This window comes from Crinia signifera, chromosome 5 (genome assembly GCF_055691185.1).
Source record: "Crinia signifera chromosome 5, ASM5569118v1, whole genome shotgun sequence".
In the NCBI taxonomy this organism is placed as follows: domain Eukaryota; kingdom Metazoa; phylum Chordata; class Amphibia; order Anura; family Myobatrachidae; genus Crinia; species Crinia signifera.
In genome coordinates this window covers 298,257,341-298,277,537 of record NC_139221.1, presented here as the reverse complement: position 1 = coordinate 298,277,537, position 20,197 = coordinate 298,257,341, and the positions used below count along the sequence as shown (strand labels likewise).

The 20,197-nt window shown below is 44.4% G+C and overlaps 1 protein-coding gene across 3 annotated transcripts in view; it reads right to left on the bottom strand.

The window, feature by feature from the left end:
* Positions 1 to 3,846: 3,846 nt before the first annotated feature.
* Positions 3,847 to 20,197, bottom strand: part of CUBN (cubilin) — a 198,656-nt gene continuing 182,305 nt past the window's right edge. The window contains exons 60-67 of one of the 3 annotated variants that reach the window (XM_083189341.1): positions 16,634 to 16,839; positions 16,124 to 16,286; positions 15,021 to 15,229; positions 13,460 to 13,607; positions 11,534 to 11,715; positions 9,633 to 9,798; positions 6,527 to 6,762; positions 3,847 to 4,766 (exon numbers count right to left, since the gene is read on the bottom strand). In XM_083189341.1, coding sequence (XP_083045467.1) covers positions 4,659 to 4,766; positions 6,527 to 6,762; positions 9,633 to 9,798; positions 11,534 to 11,715; positions 13,460 to 13,607; positions 15,021 to 15,229; positions 16,124 to 16,286; positions 16,634 to 16,839 — 1,418 coding nt within the window. In that variant the 3' untranslated portion in view covers positions 3,847 to 4,658. Of the gene's footprint in view, positions 4,767 to 6,526; positions 6,763 to 9,632; positions 9,799 to 11,533; positions 11,716 to 13,459; positions 13,608 to 15,020; positions 15,230 to 16,123; positions 16,287 to 16,633; positions 16,840 to 20,197 lie in introns of those variants that run through there. The other 2 variants (XM_083189342.1, XM_083189343.1) reach the window with 2 other exon arrangements.

Here is a 20,197-nt window from a genome sequence, read left to right as displayed (position 1 = left end):
ACCCTTGTTACAAGGAGTAATCCAATCCCAGAGTTCCCATCTTATTTATGGTAGCAGTAACTTGTGCTGAAACACCCTTTGCATAATCATGATAATAATAATAATAATAGTATTGTTATTATTAACACCCTTCTTATCAATTATCTAGTACAACAATCATAACTGAGGTGGAAAGTCCAGTGTCAGCAGCTTGCACCATGTGTATGGGGTCATTTATTTATTATTAACAGTTTGTTATATAGTGCAGCATATTCCGTTGCGCTTTACATCTTGGCCATTGTTCATTCGCAGCGGCCGTGAATTCACAAGGGGGACCAATGTTTGGCGTATGCGCAGCAGCATTTCTGCGCATGTCTACGCTGGGTGCTTGCGAACTCAGTGAAAAGTCTGTTCGCCGGGTGCACGAATTCGCATCTGAGCGAGTCAACCAGAATAAGGGCCCTTGTACATTCTGATTTTTTTAAAGGGAAAGTATCATTTTGGAATTTATTTTTAGAAAATACTTCAGCGCGAGGCTCTACCTATCTAGTAGTAGATAGAGTTATACAATGGGTGGGCACGGTGTAGAGAGCCCGAGCTCCAGGAGCCAAGGGGGTTAGAGGACATGCCGCAGGCCCCCTCTACTCCCTCCGGCACAAAGAAAAAGACTGCGTGAGGAGATGAACAGGGGGTTACTGGCTGCGGTGCGGGATAAAATGCTGGAAGGAGGACAGGACCCATGCACTTCAATCTCCTTCCCTCAGTGATGGACAGGCCAGGTCAGCCCTGGGGGTGAGTCCTACTAGGGGCATTATGTTTAATCGACACTAGTCGGAGCATTATGTAATTGCCACTAGTAGGGGCATTATGGGCCAGATGTACTAAGCTGAAAAGTGCTAAAATAGAAAGTGATAATCAGCCAAGCGAAGGTACGCTGCTTAGCAAGTCAACCAGAATCACCCCATAATGTTTTTGGTTTTTTTAAATGCTGCTCAGAAGGGCCCTTCTGAGCGGTATTTTTAAAAACTCATCTAGTTGTGTACGGGGCGTAAAAGTAGCTGCTGCTGCTACATCATCAAACTGTTTCTTTTTTATTGTGGCTGAGATGGGATGTTGCCCATAGCAACCAATTTGATTCTACTTCTTATTTATGTAGCACCTTCTAGAAGATAATGGATATAATCTGAATGGCAATGGGCAGCATTCCATCTTCATTAGTACTCCTATCTTTTTTTTAATTTTCCAGGCTGTCCAATTATAGCCACCCAAAAAAAAAAATATTCCCAAAAACACACAGGTTCAGTGAAACCGGGACTGCTTTCTGGGATTTGGTTTTGCCTGCTTAAGGCAGTTGAGACACAATCCCAGATAAACATGGTTGATCAGCTTATCGAGGCTAATTGGATAGCCCCCAGTGGGACAATTAACCACAGTAATTGTATCATCGGTTTCGTATAGACCTTTTACTTACAGATGGAGCCGGGCATGTCTTTGCAGGGGATGGCGATGGCGATGCCAGCCGCCATCCCCGCCACCTGTATCTGCAAAAGGGGAAGCGCGCTCGTCCCCTTTCTAACGGTTCCCCCGGGTCCCCGCCAGTTTGTCGGCGGTCACCCGGGGTCCCCACCGCCTCCCCGCACCCCCCCCCCCCTAACCCTGTCCGTCTCCCTGAAGCGGAGACGGACAGGGTCCCGTCGCCCCGCCGCACGGAAACTGTCAGATGGAGAGCCGGGCTGCTGGCGGATCGCCAGCGGTGACAGTCTGGTGATTCGCCAGCAAGAGGGAGCCTGGCTCCATCTGTATGTCAACCTTATGCATGTGCACCATTTGGTGTTGACTTATTGGCCACCTGACTGTCGGCCTAGACATTGTTGACCTTTTATACCGAAACCCATGCGCACAAAGTACCTACAGAACCTCACATCAGCAGGAGCGAAACGGGAGTGGGATCCGATCAGATCCCTCTTTTCAAGCTTCACCTTCTTCCCATAGGAAGTTCTGGGGTTGTGGGAACAAAGGTTCCTGTTGAGCTCTGAAAATGTAGGTTTTTCAGAGTTTGATGAATTTAAGACCCTATACTACGTTTAAGATGGACAGCGTGCCAAGTCAGGACTGTTTGCGGGTATTGGGTGGATGTGAGGCTATAGGGGCATTAGGTGTATTTGTGACTATGGGGGAAATGTGTGTGCCTACGGCCAAGGGTGTAACTACCATACGTGCAGGGGGTGCAGCTGCTATGGGGCCCGGAGCTGAAAGGGGCCCACTTTGTCTGTCAAAGTATCATGTGCTGTATACATTATTCAGCATTAGCTGATAAATAGAGGCCCTTACAAACTTTTACTATGGGCCCACATGTATCTTGTTATTCCACTGCCTATGGCTATTGATGCTGTGTGTGTGTGTGTGTGTGTGTGTGTATGTGTGTCTGTGTGTGCATGCCGCTATGGGGGCATTGGGTGTGTGTTCATGTAGCTATGTGGACATTGTGTGTGTGGCTATGGGGGTTAAGAGAGGGGGGCGCCAAACTGACATATTTCTCTGCACATACAGTACATTACTCTGGAGGAATAGTTTTTCATTTTATAGAATACTTACATTTCTAAAACTGAAAGCAAAATACATTACCTTCTTAACCCTTTCAGGTCAACAGCTCCATTTTTACACTTATCCCTATAAATTCTCCAGGCGTAAATAGGTGTGTCCTCCAGACATTGGAACCTCTGATGAAATTGGATTTTCAAGGTAGAGCAGCGAGTTTGATAAGAGGCTGTTCCACCAAACTTGAGGTGTTACACTTATCTAATGCTTGATCCCCCAATCCTTCAGCATGCACTATAATAAGGTTAGTGAATGTTCTGGAGGTGCCCCTTGGCAACCCCCAACTCGCCCATCTCTGCTGAACACAAGCAACCCCGCTGCTTTTTTTAACTTGGTATAGGCTCTCCCCTGTGGAAGTGTAGGGTTTGGCTATGACATTGTAACCAAGACTCACCCTCCCAGCTATTTTCAGACATGGAAGAGCAGCAGCTTTTTGTGCGCAGTATGAAGCTGCAACATCTTCACGCCAGCGGCCATTTTCAGGAAGAATCATTGCTCTGAGGACTATGATGCGCTGCCCCCGCTCACAACACAAAGTCACTTATCTGGTCAATGTCTAAGTTGCTGCAGTGGGTTAAGGCCCATACACACTGGGCAACTTTGAGCTGAAAGCAGCTCAGTGTATTCTTTTGATTGGTTTTCAGCTCGAAAGCAGCCCAGTGTGTACGGGGCAGCGCTGAGCGCTGATGTGTGATCCCTTATCATCGCTGGCCCGGCCGCTCATCTGCTGGTATTACCAGCGTCTTGCTATGGAAAGCCGTCCACCCCTGGGAAAATCGCTAAAACGGGTTAAAATCGCCCCGTGTGTATGGACCTTTAGAGTAGGGAAAGTCTTGCCTCTCTTCTGTGGATGAATCCGCAGCAATACAAAAGACAAGCTAGTACATTCAATCACACTACTTCCATATGTTTTACAATTTTTCTTACAACATACTGTATACATTACTGCTACTTTAATTATATAGGAAAATCATTACCCTCCAACATGACCCATTCCATTAGGAACAAAATGCTCTGCTCCTGGACTTCCTGTTAATGTATGATTGTCGTCACCTGTGTTGAAACACTTTTCTCATCAATTAACCTGTTCAACACAGGTGATGGCAATCATACGTTAAGAGTGAAGTCCAGGAGCAGAGCATTGTGTGCCTAATGGCATGGGACATGTTGGAGGATATGCAATCAGTTGTTTGCCAGCATGATACATTTCTTAGTATACAGTGTTAAATAAAGATAATTGAACGTCATCTTATTATTTAGTGACTTTTATAGTGATATTTGGCAAAGGACAAATAGTACAATACATAATAAGGTATTTCAGCCATGGAAAAGCAGATTTATGTTGTTTATTGTGTCTCTTGTTGTCAATGTGTTTTATACAGACAGCTGTTATATTCTTTTGATCAATAGGTAAAACAACGGTAATATGTACAAAATGCAAGAAGTGACCACATTACATATAACAAGAGAGGGGGATCACTATTACACAGCTACAGTATATGTTTGTGTCATTCTGCAGAACAGACCACTGTCCGTGCTGCAATTAAGCTGATGAATGTTCTTCTCCGACAAGGAATAACAACAATTTGCAAAGCATTTTACTCAGGGTTTACAGCTAGAAATGAAGTGTAATTATATTGAACATAAGGTACTTGTGTAGTTTCACTGCGCCAGCATGGCGCCGTGCGTCTGAGTCCCCTTGCGGGGCTCGCTTCGCTCGCCCACTCTGCGGGCTCGGTGGCTCGCCACGCTATTTAAAATCAACTCCATGCCAACATGGATAGTGGAGGTATGAACTATCCATGTTGGCATGGAGTTAAGTTACTTTTTTTAACATAGTTTGTGGCGAGCGTAGAACCCGGAAGTAGCACGGCGCCATGCTGGCACCATGAAACTACACAAGTACCGAACATAAAAATGTTAAGTTGCGATAATAGTTCTGGTTTAACAGAAGAGAACGAATAGCTGTGCAGTACATATACTTCCACAGACATGCTGAAGTATAGAATGTCCATCCGGGATTTTCATTTAAATGCTGGCAGAAAAGTGTTCTAGATTATTACATATAGTATGTTCCTGTTTCAGGAGCTCCAGGTCACTCTGACATAGGATGGGATTACAGCGTAGTCTGCATGGAGCCGGACAAGCACCCGATGAGAGGGGACAGTGACTGGAGCCAAGTTTTCCTCCTAGAAAACAGAAGTAGAATAGAATGTAAGTCATTCTGCTATTTCTGTAACATTAATGCAGGGTTGCCGACCCTCCCGGAATTTGCGGGAGTCTCCCGAAAATCGGGTCCTTCCTCCCGGCCCCCGGAAGGGTGGGCAACTCTCCCGGAATCAGGCTGACCCCCACTGAGCCCCCGATCGCGGCATTTATATGCCGCAATCTGCGGGTCTCAGGGGAGGGGGCGGAGCTAAAACGGCACAATCGTGACGTTTTAGCCCCGCCCCCTCCATGGATAACTGTTATTTCGGCTATTTGTTGTAATGGGGGCGGGGCTTAATGACGTCACAGTTAGGCCCCACCCCTAAAACGCGTAATGCAAGATTCCTCTCCGGGCTTCTCCCGGAGAGGATTTTTTGAAAGTCGGCAACCCTGCATTAACGATGAGTTAAGCATAAAAGCACATTCAGTCCTACCAGCAACTCTCACCCAATGTTCTGTGGTGACAGGATATGTTTTATACGCAGCGGACCTAGCAGGACGGTTTGGTACAGAGCAGTAGGCAGAGATGGGGGCAGGATGGAGTAAGGAGCCGACAGGTGACCTGCATCCCTTTACTGGTACAATTAATAAAAGCAGACATCTAGGCTAGCTGTGATAACATATCAGAATCCTTCAAATGTTATGGTAAACATATCGATGAATAAAACACAAAGGAGCTGTGGGCGTAAACGGGGCCCAGAAGCTTGGGGGGGGGGGGGGGGGCACACCAATTTCTAGATTCACCTGCTAAAAATTGGGACCATACTTGCCTAATTTTGATAACTAGTTTCAGGGAGATTATAGTTGGTAGTAGAGTTTTGCACAGTGCCCCAAAGGGTGTGTCTAGTTCCATATATAGAGCGATTGTGAAAAGAGATTGTGAACGTGGCACCTAGAAGCGTGGGTGTGTACTGCTACATCTGAGAGGAATCTTGTAAAATGACTTATATCCAAATGTAGATGATCCCCAAAGCAGTTAGTAAGAGCTACTATACTTGGTAAAGTGCTGGGAAATGGTTCTGATGATTCGATGTAAATGTATCTATCTCTCATTCCTTTTTCCCCCAACAATGTAACAGTGTAATGTGGGCTAGGTGACATGAGGGAGATTGCTAGACTAATGAGGGAGATAGGGAGATTACGGTTATTTCAGGGAGTCTCCTGCAGAATGCAATATGAACTGGAGGGCACTGTTATGTGTCATAATCTGATCTGCTCATTGAAATGTGGAGGGCACTGTAATGTTACCTAATGTGGGGAACTATAATGTGGCACAATATGGGCAATATACAGTAGTGTGGCATAATATGAACTAGGGCCCTAAAATGTGACATAATTTGATATGCAAGGCACTGTAGTGTGGCACAGCATGAACAGGGGCACTGTAATGTGGCATAATATGAACTGGGATACTGTATGACATAATGTGTATTGGGATACTGTATGGCATAATGTGTATTGGGATACTGTATGGCATAATGGTTATGGGTTATTGAGGTCGGCTTTAGCAGAAAGTGTATTTTTCCTACAGACTCCTCTTGCTGCATTAGCATATTGGTTGTTTGGTATTGCACAGTTGCTTCGGCTTTATAATACCCTACAACTAGGAATTACGCCCTATATACAGTAAAACTGAAACATTCATTCTATAATACACTTATTGGCCACAAGGGGGCAGTCATGCTTATAGTACAATTTATGGATGCAAATAAGACAGGTGTGAGAGAAAGAGGAATCTTACCAATCCGCAGATCTTTCTAATGACGGGTGAATCTGGGAGAGTCCCATTGTGTATGCTGAGATAGTTACTCTGGCAATCTCCTGGATCATCAATGCTAAAGGCAGTAAGGTGTATTATAACTGCCCTTCCCAGAGGGGCAACTATTGTCCATTCACAGTCTGTGTTGTTGCTGTAGCTGCCGGGATACCCCGGACTGGTAAATGATCCATGGTCTCCAAACAGCGTGCCCCCACACCCTGCAACAGACAGGGGGAGAGATGTGGTAGTGACATAATGAGCTGACCATAAGTATATGAGAGAACACTACATACACTGGCTCTGGTATTCTGCAGACAGAACGACCAGTGCATATTCTGCTATATGCAGTACTGTGCGATAGAAGTTATATGCTGGTTCTAGCTGGTAACTATTCAGCCACTTGGAACTGTTCTGCATGTTGCACTTGACAGGCATACTAACTGCATGTACGGAGAGGCGCTGCCTTGCTGGGATTTGTAGTACCATACACAAAGAGAAAGAATGCGGGTGCACTATTCAAACATTACTAATCATAATACATTTTGCAATTAAATAGAGATTCCTTACATAATTCTTGCCAATTTTGCAAATAAAACTCTTTAATGGCCACATTTATTGCAAAATGTATTATAATTTCTAATGTCTGAATAGTGCACCTGCATTATTTCGCTGTGTGTATTAAAGTCCATATACCCTGGGCGATTTTGCCCAACGCGTATGGTGCCCGGTGATGGGGAAAATCGCTGGGCTGAAAAACGGTCAGTGCATACAGTGAGTGCTTTTCGCCATTCTGAGCGATTTACCCGGTGGTGGGCGGCTTTCATAGCAAGACACTACGGAAAGCCATCCATCCCGTCGCTCATCTGCTGGTAATACCCGCAGATGAGCGGTGGTCGTCGGCAATGATGTGTGAGCGCCCACTGCTGGCCTGTACACACTGGGCGGCTTTCAAGCTGAAAGTCAACCAATGTGTACGGGGCTTAAGACTCCCACATATTCTGACCATCTGCAGGTTCCCTGGGACACCCTGCCCTCTCTATCTGCCTGAATTGCAGAGTCCCATTGTTGTGGCAGTGTGTATGATTGGTCTATCAACCAGTGGCGTAAGTTCGTTCTAGTTGCCCGGAGGCAAGATATATATATTGGTGCCCCCCCCCCCCACACACACACACACATACGTACACACACAACCCTATATAACTTATATAAAATAGATATATTATGTTCATAAGATAGATAGATAGATAGAACATATATATATTTCAGAACTCAGCCACAGAAGCAATATCGTTGGCTTTTAAATAACGGATTTAAACTCCGAGGGAGAGGTGCCCCTTTGGGAGCAGGAGCCCGGTGGCAGATGACTCCATTGCCTCCTAGAGTTCTGCCTCTGCTATCAACAATGAGCAGGCAGTTGCATGAAGCCATATCCTAGGTATCAAATATGAAAGCCCCAAAAATGTATAAGATGATAATTAATAATGACTACAAATATATCAAATATCAAGTAAAAATAAATTGGGTAATGATATAAAGACCAAAATTAGACCACGGAAGGATGGACGTATCAGGAAGGTACAGTAGCAGGTAGGAGTGGATGTGAGACACCTGCAGAGAAATCATTAGTGTATCTTTTTTAGTTCATATTGCACCAGGTTTATTTTGCGATGTGATCCGCGCTCCTGTATAGTCCATATCGCAAGGCAAATAAGTATGTGCAGGCTGGGATATTTTAATCATATCGCATGTTCCCTGTAATTTACTATTTTAGTGTAGTAAAAAATTGGGTGTAGTTCAAAGGGATACGGTCATTGGCCACCAGCATGTTGGCCGACAAGCATAAGGTCAACACCATTAGGTGGACATGACTTAGGTGACATGCAGAAAGGTCGACATGACTTTAGGTCAACATGGGTTAGGTCGACAGGGTCATTAGGACGACACCGTGCCCGAAGCATGGGCGAGCATAGCGAGCCATGTGAGGGAACGCGGTGCTACGTATCGTCCATGTCGACACGACATGTGCCGACAGGTGGTATTTCATGCCCTATTATCCACTAGGGCGTTGTGGGAGAATAACATAGGCCCTTATTCTGGTTGGTGCGTTGTTTGCCGCATGCGGTCGTACCGCCGATGTTTTTCGTCTGCGCATGTGCAGAGGTCACTCTGCGCATGTGCAAGCGGTTTCGCCGTACGTTTTTTTTAGACGCCGCACAGGGGGCGGAGAGGGGCGTGAAGGGCTACTTAGCCTCATTACCCTATGCATACGCCCCGCGTTTCATGGGCGTTCCCATGCAAACGCTGGGCGTATGCATGGTAATAAAGCCGTGACGCATGTGTAGGGGGCGGGCATCTGACATCGCCGGATGTCAGCTGCCCGCCCCCATACATGATTTCATACGGACAAGTGTCCGTGTGGTCTAGGGTGGCGGGCGCTGGTGGAGCGTGCGGCCCTGCATTCGATGGTCGGCGACCATCGAATGCAAGGCTGCTCCCAAGATGGAGGAGGCGTATCCCCATCCACTTTCATGCGGACCGCCACATATCCGCGTACGGACGGAGGTGGCGATCCGTATGGAAGGCGGGGATTCGCCTGCACGGTCCTGGCCGCATATTCTGATCTTGCCGCACAGATCAGAATAAGGGCCATAGTGTGCTCGAAGCCATGCGAGGGGACACATTGCTACGTTTTAGTGTTAAAACACTCTGGTGTCAACCTAACCCATGTCCACCTAATGACCCTGTCGACCTAAAGTCATGTCGACCTAAATGCATGTCGACCACAATGCTGGTGACCTAATGATCCATACCCAGTTCAAATCGCACCCAGTGTACAGTCCGAATTGTATGGCTCAACTCACACCTAGCACACATCTAACCGGGTGTGGGCACCATAAGATCTATTGGCAGACAGGACTGGAATACACTGTATATTTGTCTGTCATCCACTCTTGTCCCTGTCACTTCAATTAGTTTTATATTTATTTTACATTATTATTTTATTTTTATTTCATTGTGCATCTGTCGGACATCCTAGGGCCAGACGTGATGCACTTCTCAGTGTATGTGATGTTCTTCGGTTCCTTACCAGATGAAGATGAAGTCCATGTAATGTCATAGCCCTGTTCATTCGATATGATGTCAGATTTGAAAAACAGCCGGAGTATATTATTCTTTGGAAATACTGGATTTGGAAGATTATTTCCGCAGTGTGTGCCAAGAAGTGGGGAATCCGGGGCGCTACCATTCCTCACCTGCAAATACAAAACATGGCATCACTACTAGACCATTCTTACATCATCTAACTAATATGGCATTTCAGCTTGGATGTATCAGTTTCTTCCAATCATCATTTCTAAAAACACTTTTCCAACTTGGTCGTAGCTATTGCGGGTGCCATTACCATGGAGCCCAGAGGCTAAGGAGTCCCTCTGGGGTCTGACCCAACTGAACCCAGACCAGAGAGGGTCTCCGGCTGTTGGTGCTTCCGAATGACGCAGCCTTATCTAAGATCTCCTCTCTACATCTCAGTCCAGCCAATAATGCAAACGATGGTACCATTTACGCGTTTCTCCGTCTATGTACGTTCAGGGGCTTCCTCAGAAGCCACGCCTTCTAGATAAGGCTGTGTAATTTGGAAGAGACCCTCTCATGGATGCCTAAGTGAGGACTGAGCCTTATGCCTGTATCTGCCCACGGAACTCCATAATGTGGATAGACAATTTTTTTATTTACACAGATCTATTAACTAGAATTAATCCATTCTAACAAAGGGGTTGATTTTCTGCAATAATGAAAATTTAGCTCTGTCCCGATCTTTTGGGGACTGCGCATGTGGGTGGTCTATTATGCGCTTGTGCAGCTCCCCTTTGCAAGAATTGTGGCGGAACGGTGGCGGGGATGGGAATCGCCCATGGGAACACCCAGCTTTTTATGGGTCGTGGGTGGGCCGATGCCTACCGGGGCAGCTGCCCCCCCTTCTTCATCCTGGTGCTCACAAATAAAGGTCAGTTCCTACTGACTTTTTTTTGGCAGCCAGGAGAAATAAGTTGATGGTCGGCGACCAATAAATGATTTCTCCTGCAGAGGAGGCATGCGAGGGGGTGTGTCTTCGGTAGACATGCCCTCGCATGTTAACAAGGGGAATCGGTGGCAGCGGCCGAGCGTTCAGAGGGGTGGCGTAGCTGGCGCTTGGTAAGCTGTGATCTTTGCAGCTTGTCGAGGCAACCTGAATCGGCCCGCAAAGTTACGCGGCAATGAACTATACATCTTTATAGCGATTTGGAGATCCTTGCTGTTTCCGATGCATGTACTGTAGAAAGACTTCGCTAACAATGGCTGAATGTAATATGGCTGACTAATAACGCATAAAGCAACAGTACAATACAAAAGTATAATAATATATGAGAGCTTTGTTGGACAAATATTATTTGAAGACCGGATATACAGTAGCCTTAAAAGGCCGTTGCAGCATAAAGGATTTATTTAATTGTACAGTCCTCTATGATGTGGTGGGATATATTATCTGTATTAATATTAACTACATATTCTGTATATTAAGTAAAGTATATAAAGTGTTTTAATATTTCAAAAGTGCGGTCTCTTTTTGTTTCTGTTTTTTTCTATTGAATAAGGGTTGGGTATTCCCTGAGAAAGAGCAGTATAATGGGATATAGGCAAATAGATCAGAGACTAATCACACTGTAAAGTCTCCTAATAGAATAGAGGGATGCCCGAGTCTGCACCTATCGCAGCCCCTACTCCCAACACAGATCTATGGGCTCAGGGCCACTGGGCATGGGCAAGTGGAGACTATCAGAGCAGGATATGGTGCTGATAGCCTAATAAGCTCCGCAGCGATTAGTAATGCCCAAGTATTACTTATGTCCACAGTTTAAATGGCCCAATATCCACCCAAGTACAGATTCAGGTTGGTGTCCTGGCTATTGCAACAAGGGGATAATGAGTATACAGTATTACAGATCTTACCTCCAGGAAGTCGTGACAGCTTGAGGTCATGGATTCCAGGTGGAATGAATTGAAGAAAAGTGCTAATGAGCTGTTCTCCGGAGCTCGAAGGATTACGGTACATTCCGTATTGTGTGTATATTTCCCGGGCCAGCCTGGACTTTGCAAGTAACCAAATGACTGGTTATATTCCCGGCTGCAGTCTATAGTGGAGGGACAGAGAACCTATTTATATCATACCAGCAAACATTGGTCTGAATATTGTGACTGTGTTGGGGCACATGAGATCTTACCGGGATCACGTTATACATTTCAATGCACATGTTAATTATCTTCCTGATACCACATATACTGCACATTGTATACAGAAACAGTTACAAATGGACCCAAAAGGAATATGTGGGCAGGAGCAGCTGGGAAAAGCCAGGAACCTGAGGAATGGACAGCAGGACGGGTGTAATGGTGGGTGGGAGGTTTGATGGGTAAAGGAGAAAGGAGAATTTATTACTGCCAACTTATAGAGGATATAATAGTATTATTATTTATTATCATCCTTTATTTAAAAAGCATCAACATATTATGCAGTGCTGTATATAATGTAGTGTTCTACGTTATATAGTGCTGTATATTATGCAGTGCTGCACATTATGCAGTGCTGTACATTATGCAGTGCTGTACATTATGCAGTGCTGTACATTATGCAGTGCTGTACATAATGCAGTGCTGTACATAATGTAGTGCTGTACATAATGTAGTGCTGTACATAATGTAGTGCTATTTATTATGCAGTGCTGTGTATTAGGTAGTGCTGCACATTATGCAATGCTGTACATTATGCAATGCTGTACATTATGCAGTGCTGTACATTATGCAGTGCTGTACATTATGCAGTGCTGTACATTATGCAGTGCTGTACATTGGACCTTTTTCTGATTGACTTACGAGTCCATCAGATGCCGCCTCCGCCCGCAAACGCACAGAAGATCAAATGGATCTGAATGAGGGCCATTATGTAGTGCTGTACATTATGTAGTGCTGTACATTATGCAGTGCTGCACATTGGCCCTCATTCTGGTTGGCTCGCAAAGCAGCGTGATTTTGAGATACAAATGATTGACAAACAATGACATGGAGCAGAAATGAAAGATTGTCCAGTCCAGCCCTGATGTAATCAGCACGAGGAACAATTGATAGTGAATGGGAATGGCTAATTTTGAATTGTTAAACACCTTAGTAATTGAGGTGGTGCAATAGTGAGGATGCTGCAACATTTACTATAGGACTCACTATCCTTCCTTAGCCAGAAGACTCCTGGTATCTTTAGCCATGGCAGGATAATGTAACTTATTCTAATGCCACTGGCCGCCTTCTAGAGACCACCCAATCTCTACAGGCTCCACCCACTGCGCATCCAGTCACTAAATAATGTGGAATCTGTGATTTGCATCTGTAAAATAAGGGTTTGGTAACATATAGGCGGTTAGGATCCAGACAGACAGAATCCTAATGATACACATTTCAACGGATTGCATAAGTATTTTAACTATAACCCACCCTTCTCACAGCCTAACCCCTAACCCACAGCCTAACACAGCAGGAGCTAGTACCTAACCCAAATACTTACCTTGGACATCTGCCGGTGTCAGGATTCTATCTCCCAAGGCAACACAAAACAATGGCACTGTGATGAGTAATCTCCGTCACTCGGACACAATACTAACTAGGCTTGGGTTGGCTTATGCAAAGCATAACTTTGGAAGCGGAACAAGTGAAAGTAAGCAGTGAGAGGGAAGGAGAGACTTATATCTAGGATTTAATTACTTCATGAAACAAACAAGGCAGAGTAATACTTTTTTAATCATGGTCATTGTAATTTAAAGCTTTGTTTGCTAATACCAAAGAGGTTCCGTGCGGTAAAATAGTAGAAGAATGTAGACGGATGCTTACTTGTGATTTGATATGTAAAGCTGAGCCCATTGCCGCTCGCGTATTCTTGGGATCTAAAGGTTACGACAGCCGTGCGGCCATGAGAGTAAAACTCTGGTATTTTATAGTTTTCACCACCACAAAATCTATGGACCTGCCCAAGGTCACCCTAAGGACAAACACAAAGAGAAGATGGCACATATTCGAGTCAATGAGCAGCATGGAGTGTAGAGATAATATCTGCATTAATCATTTTCCATGAAGTGCGTTCCTCTGAGTCTGTCAGGAGAACACTACAAATGGGGTTGAGTTGAGGATGCAGGAACGCTGACACATAAAACTAATTTCTTTGGGGGCTGAAACTACTCCCCTCACCAACCCTTCCACGGTTTCATATTACAAAACCCTAAAGGATAAGTGCAATAAAGAAAAGCAGAATATATAAACAATTCAACAGCAAACAATCTCCGCAATGACAGCAAGGGTGAGAATGCAGAGTCCACCAGATTTTTTGGTGAGAACTAAGAAACCGCTTTTCTCCGTCGTCCAATCTAGGGGACACTGCTATCATGGGGACTATCCAATGGATTGGGCGAAAGCAGTGCTGTAAAAGTGCTCTTCCCTTTGCACTGTGTAACATTGCTTGTAAAGTGCTTTCTACAACTGTACACCCAAGTGGGCAGGTTGGCTGCAATGAAGAGACTAAATTTATTGATAATATAAAATTATTTAAATGTATTCAATTAGTAATGTAATATTTTCATTGTGACCACTTTAACTGACGCAAACAATTGTGTCCATAATAAATCATATTCGGAGAGGATGCACGTAGTTTTCAAACACAATTGTGCCGGCTTCATGCACATATCGGCTGAACTATAAATCTAACGTCAGTTTCAAGACAGACTCTCTAGAGGAGGTTAGAACACTATGGGTGAGATTTCATAGGATGAGATATTCAGAAAGTGAGAGATTTGGGAAGAAATCTCCAGTTTTTTTAAAGCGGCAATCATATACACTGCAAAACCAGTTTGATTTTGCAGTGTAAATGATTGCCACTTTAAAAAAACTGGAGATTTCTTCCCAAATCTCTCACTTTCTGAATATCTCATCCTATTAAATCTCACCCCCTGTTTGTTCTTACAGCGCTTACTGTAATACCCCCCCCCTCCCAATATGGAAATGCCTCAATTCGCCCATGACCACTAATGTCCACCCGGTATGTTATACAAAGATAGGCTTTTACCACAATTGCTGTTAATGGATAGTGATCTAAACATTTGTCATTATATACTCAGATAATATAGACATTATTATTAACCTAATTTAGGTTGGTTCGCAAAAGAAAATCTTTCTCTAATGGGCAAAACCATGCACATGTTACATCTGCCCCACCTGCAGTGCACATGGTTTTGTCCATTAAAGAAGGAGTTTGCTTTTGCAAACCAACCTGAATGACCCCGTATATGTATATTATATAATCACATCTACACAGCAGCTAGGATTTGTCATTAGAAGTTGCTATTAGCAGAACATTATTTATTGCTTGGAAGGGATTGATGCAGATATAACGTGTCCTTACCACAGGTGAGTCTTTCAGCTCCAGGTAATTCTCGGAGCAGTCTACGCCAGCCTGGAGGTGGAAGCTCTGAATACTCAACTTAATGTTCTCTTGTTCTGGAGAATCAATAACCCAGATGCATGTTGTGAATGAGGGGTAGGAATCAGGGAAATGTGGGGATGTTGTAGTTGTCAATGTGGATGTTGCATTATAGGTCCCACCGCATAACACTGTTATAAAGACACAGGATCAAATCCTCTGGACCATTACATTATCAATAAAACAAGTAAAAAGAAATGGTTGCAGCTTTGTATAAGTGACAAACAATAAGTATATTACGCATAATAACACTGTATAAATATATAGCAATAAAACAGGATTAACAGGACCGTTAAATCCATTTCTCCAAATCCACAGGGGACACTGGAAAGTAGACTATATAGAGGGGGGGCTAGACTGCATCAGCACTCTCCGCTCATCGCTGGCCGTACAAACTGGGCGGATTTTGAGCTGAAAGCAGCTCAAACGACAAAACTGCGCTGCTTTCAGCTCAAAATTGCCCAGTGTGTACGGGCTTTAATACTGAGTTGGAGAGGAATATAGAGGGGAGGAGCTGACACACTACTCAAATTATTTAAGGTGCCAGTTACTACACTTCTATACCCACTGTAAAGTCTACACTCCAGTGTACCCTGCTGGATGAAGAAAAGTGGATTGTCACATTTGCACAAACATAGTGTTCCCAGCTTGGCTGTTTTAGTGGGGAGCTGCGCCTGCCTGCTTTTTAAAGGGCAAAATGCGCCCTGCCCCTCTGGTAGCACCCCCCTAAAACATCCTGCCTCAGACCCCTCTGGTGTGACCCGGCGCCGCTGTAGATAGCGATGCGCGATGCTTCCCCGGCAGTCTAGAGCCTTCGGGGTGGCCGGGCCTTCAGTTACGCTGGCACCCGTCATTCACTTGGTGTCACTAATGGCCTTACCACACCATACCCCACTCTCAATATAATGGACGTAATGTATGAAAGTATGTATGCATGCATGACAATCATATGAACATGACATCATAGAGGAAGTCAAATACCCCACTCATTTACCCTGGGAAGCAGAAGATAGTATAATACTCACGGTCAGTAGTCACATAAGTAGCATTGAAACCTGATCGCTCTACTGTAGAATCGCTGATAAACCAGACGGTCAGAGCGTTGCTCGTAGAGACAATATTTGCAGGTAAGTTGTTGCCACAATATGCCCCCTGTAAGCTACTATTTGTATTGCTACCATCAAAAATCTGAAATGCAAAATTGATTAAACATTTATCAAAAAGTAGCTCATTAGTAACATCCACATTCAATATCACTGACATGTTGATGGAAATAGGGGTTTTATTCAGCATTTTATTAGCCTATGTTGGTATTTGAAGGCCCTAAAAGACCTGCAGTCATGAACGTAGCTATAATGTTTGAATGGGGGTATTGCCATTGCTATGGGGCCCAGAAGCTTAGGGGGCCCAGCTGTCTACCAAGTTCTAGAAATTGCTTGCTAAGAAATTGGGTCTGTCCTGTTGCCCATCTCTGCAGAGGAATAATTGGCTTCGGCAGCAATATACAGGTAGAATAGACCATTCTGTGTTCTTACTTTGACATAATCATATCTGCATGTTCCCGCAAACTCGTTTTCCAGTAAGAACCCAGTGAACGTCAGGTTTATCTGTTTATTTATAGGGGCAACAATGTTCCAAACACAATCCAGGTTCTTGTCATACTTCCCATCCTGATTTGAATCTGGGGACCTGATATAGCCGGTTGCATTAGTCAGGTAACCACCACAGCCTTGCAGGGGCCCTAGGATAAAACAGAAATAAGTATAGTCCAACCATGCTAAAGGCGGAGAAAGGATACCATTCTGAATATATCTAGAGCAGTGGTCTGATATCTCCTGGGGCTGCCCTACATGGTAAGCCCTCTCTCCCCACCAACATTAGTGTAGGGATCAATGTAAACCACAGATAACCATTAAATGGATCCGACCAGGCCATGAAACTGCAGCAGCTACTTATCTCAAGCAATTTTATTAATAGGATTAAACTTTGAATATTTTATTTTAGCACTGTAGCCGATATAGATAGTAAAATAATGGTGGAAATATACTAAGATGGGAGTTCTATTTGACATGGGATGTTGCTATCGGCAACCAATCAAAATCTACTTCTCATTTAATTTAGCAGCTTCTAGAAGATAATAGATAGTATCTGATTGGTTGCCCACAGCAACATCCCATCTGAAATAGAATGCCCATCATAGTAAATGTATTGCAAAGATTTATGGAACATTATGTACTTAACAAAATGACTAGAAATTTGGAAACATACTCTATTCACCTGCTCTTGAATAGAACACTAGACACTATTTAAAGCTCATCTTGTACGTTGTAAAAAATTATCAAAATTGCAGATGAGCAGATCTATGTAGTGTGTGATGGGAGGGGACTGAATGTCTGACTGCACACTACATAAATCTGCTCATTTGCAATGCTTATTATTTATTTTACAATGTACAAGTAGCTTCATGTAGTTATCTATAGAAATCTATCGGGTTTTGTTATGCAGGATTAAATAAGTTCAATGACTAGGGTGTTTGACTGAAAAGCAACAGGTTATGGGTTTGAATCCTGGATACGGCAGTATATTGAAATGTGTTATTCAAAGGAGCATTTTAGCATGGGCTTTCTCTGGGATCAGTTTTGTCATGAAAAATGATCGGGTATGTGACAATTCTCTTTTTGGCACAAGGCACCAAAACGTCTACTTACAGTTCTGGTTTCTAGGAAGCACCCTTGTAAAGCTAGTTAAAGGAACAAGATTCAGGAAGGGGAGGCAATGAAATATGTGGTAATAAATAAATATGGATGGGGGAAGGAAAATAGGGTAGCAGAATGTGTTAAGAATGATAGGGCGTTGGCAGTGCCGGGGTGGGGGAGAATAAAGGGAGTGTGTTTAGGGAAAACCTTATTCTGTATGTAAAAACAAGCTTATGTGGAAAATTGTTTTGGGGTTAAATGTGTGAATTTTAGTAGCTATTATAACGGGATGCCAGCGGTCGGGATGCCGGCGGTCGGAATGCCGGCGGTCGGAATACCGACTCAGTACAAAATAAGTATTTGTGAAACAATTGTGCCTTCAAATCTTATTAGTTGGGTTCAAAAAGAAAAAAGTTATGAACTGAAAAATTAAATGAACATATTAAAATGTATTTACAGGCGAACCATTGTACGTCTGAATAAAATCTAGTCTGGCAGCCATTAATGTATTTTTTACTAAGGATCAAATAGGGTTGAGGTCACCTAAAGGTTAAAAAAGGGGCAGACTAGATGGGCCAAGTGGTTCTTCTCTGCCATCCAATTTGATGGGCCTGATTCAGACCTGATTGCACAGCCGCATATTTGCACGGTTCAGTTAAGACGCCACCTGCAAATGTGATCAATGTAATCATATAAAACCTTTTATACATTCTGCATGTCGTATATAGTAATACAAATACAATACCACAAGTTGTAAATAAATAACTACATGATAATCATGGTAATTATTCCAGAAGAGGGCACTGTTGTACAGCATTTTAACTATAGAAAAGCAGAATAATGGTTCCTGCAAATATAAAGTGAATATTATTTTAAGCCTAAAAATGTGGAGTCAGGGACAAAAAAGCAACGGGAAAAATAGGATTTATGGTCTTACCTTGATAAATCCCTTTCTTTGAGTCCATAGGGGGCACAGGAGTTCACGCTGGGTATGAGAGGTGAGGTAGCAGAGCGTGCACCAAAGGGTTACAAAAATGTACCCAGCATGCTCCCTGCCTCCCTTCTCCCTCATAACCCGCCCCCTGACCCTGGGTCACCAGTTTCGTTAGCAAGCCCAAGGTAGGAGCAGAGCCAGAGAAGAAGGAAGAGCAAACGCACACCCACATAGCATACAGGCCCTAAAGCCATGGAACTTTCCTACATAGGAAGCCCCGCTACCAGGTGCGTCTGGGAGGGCGTCCTGTGCCCCCTATGGACTCAAAGAAAGGGATTTATCAAGGTAAGACCATAAATCCTATTTTCTTTTTCGTCCACTAGGGGGCACAGGAGTTCACGCTGGGACGTCCTAAAGCTGTCCCCTCACGGGTGGGGGACGCTCCTGGACTGCGGAAAGCACATGTCTACCAAACTGTGCATTAGCCGATGCAAAGGTATCAAATGCATAAAACTTGATAAAGGTCTGGGAAGAGGACCAAGTAGCCGCCTTACAGAGCTGTTCAGCCGAGGCGCCTCGATTAGCGGCCCAGGATGTACCCACAGACCTGGTAGAATGTGCAGTAATCCCCTCCGGGGGAGTAATCAGTGCGGAAAGATACGCTTGGCGAACCACTGATCTGAGCCATCTCGCCAAGGACTGTTTGGAAGCGGGCCAGCCCCTCTTATTGGCCCCATAAAACACAAACAGTGAACCCGACTTACAAGTTGACTTAGTCCTGCGAAGATAAATCTGCAACGCACGGACTACATCAAGAGAAGCTTCAGCTTCAGAAGAACCTGGAAAAGAAGGCACCACTATTTCCTGGTTAAGGTGAAACTCAGACACCACCTTTGGATGAAAATCCAGTTTGGTACAAAGAACCGCCCTGTCCGGGTGAAATACCAGAAAAGACGGTTTCCATGATAATGCACTCATGTCAGACCCCCTCCGTGCTGAGGAAATAGCCAACAAGAAGCCACCTTCCAGGATTTCAGATCCACCTCCTCCAGAGGCTCAAAAGGAGACGATTGAAGTGCCCGGAAAACTTCTAAAGAGGGACACCTCAACAGCCAGCCCGTCAAAGCCAGGCGACTCAAGTCCGGGTGTCGGAATGGCCCCTGTGAAATTAGGTCTGGACGCAGAGGTAGACTCAGAGGAGAGGCTACCAACAGGTTCCATAGATCCGCGTACCAACCTCGACGGGGCCAATCTGGGGCCACTAGGATCATCATTCCTCCCTCCTTCCTGAACTTCCACAGAAGGCGAAGTAGGAGTTGAAACAGGGGGAATGCGTACACTATCTTGCCGACTTAAAAAGTCTGCCTCAAAATTGAGAACCCCTGGGATGAAGACTGCAGAGATTGCAGAAATCTGCTTCTCCGCCCACCTGAATATCTTGGAGACGTCTTTTATCGCTCCTTTGCTGC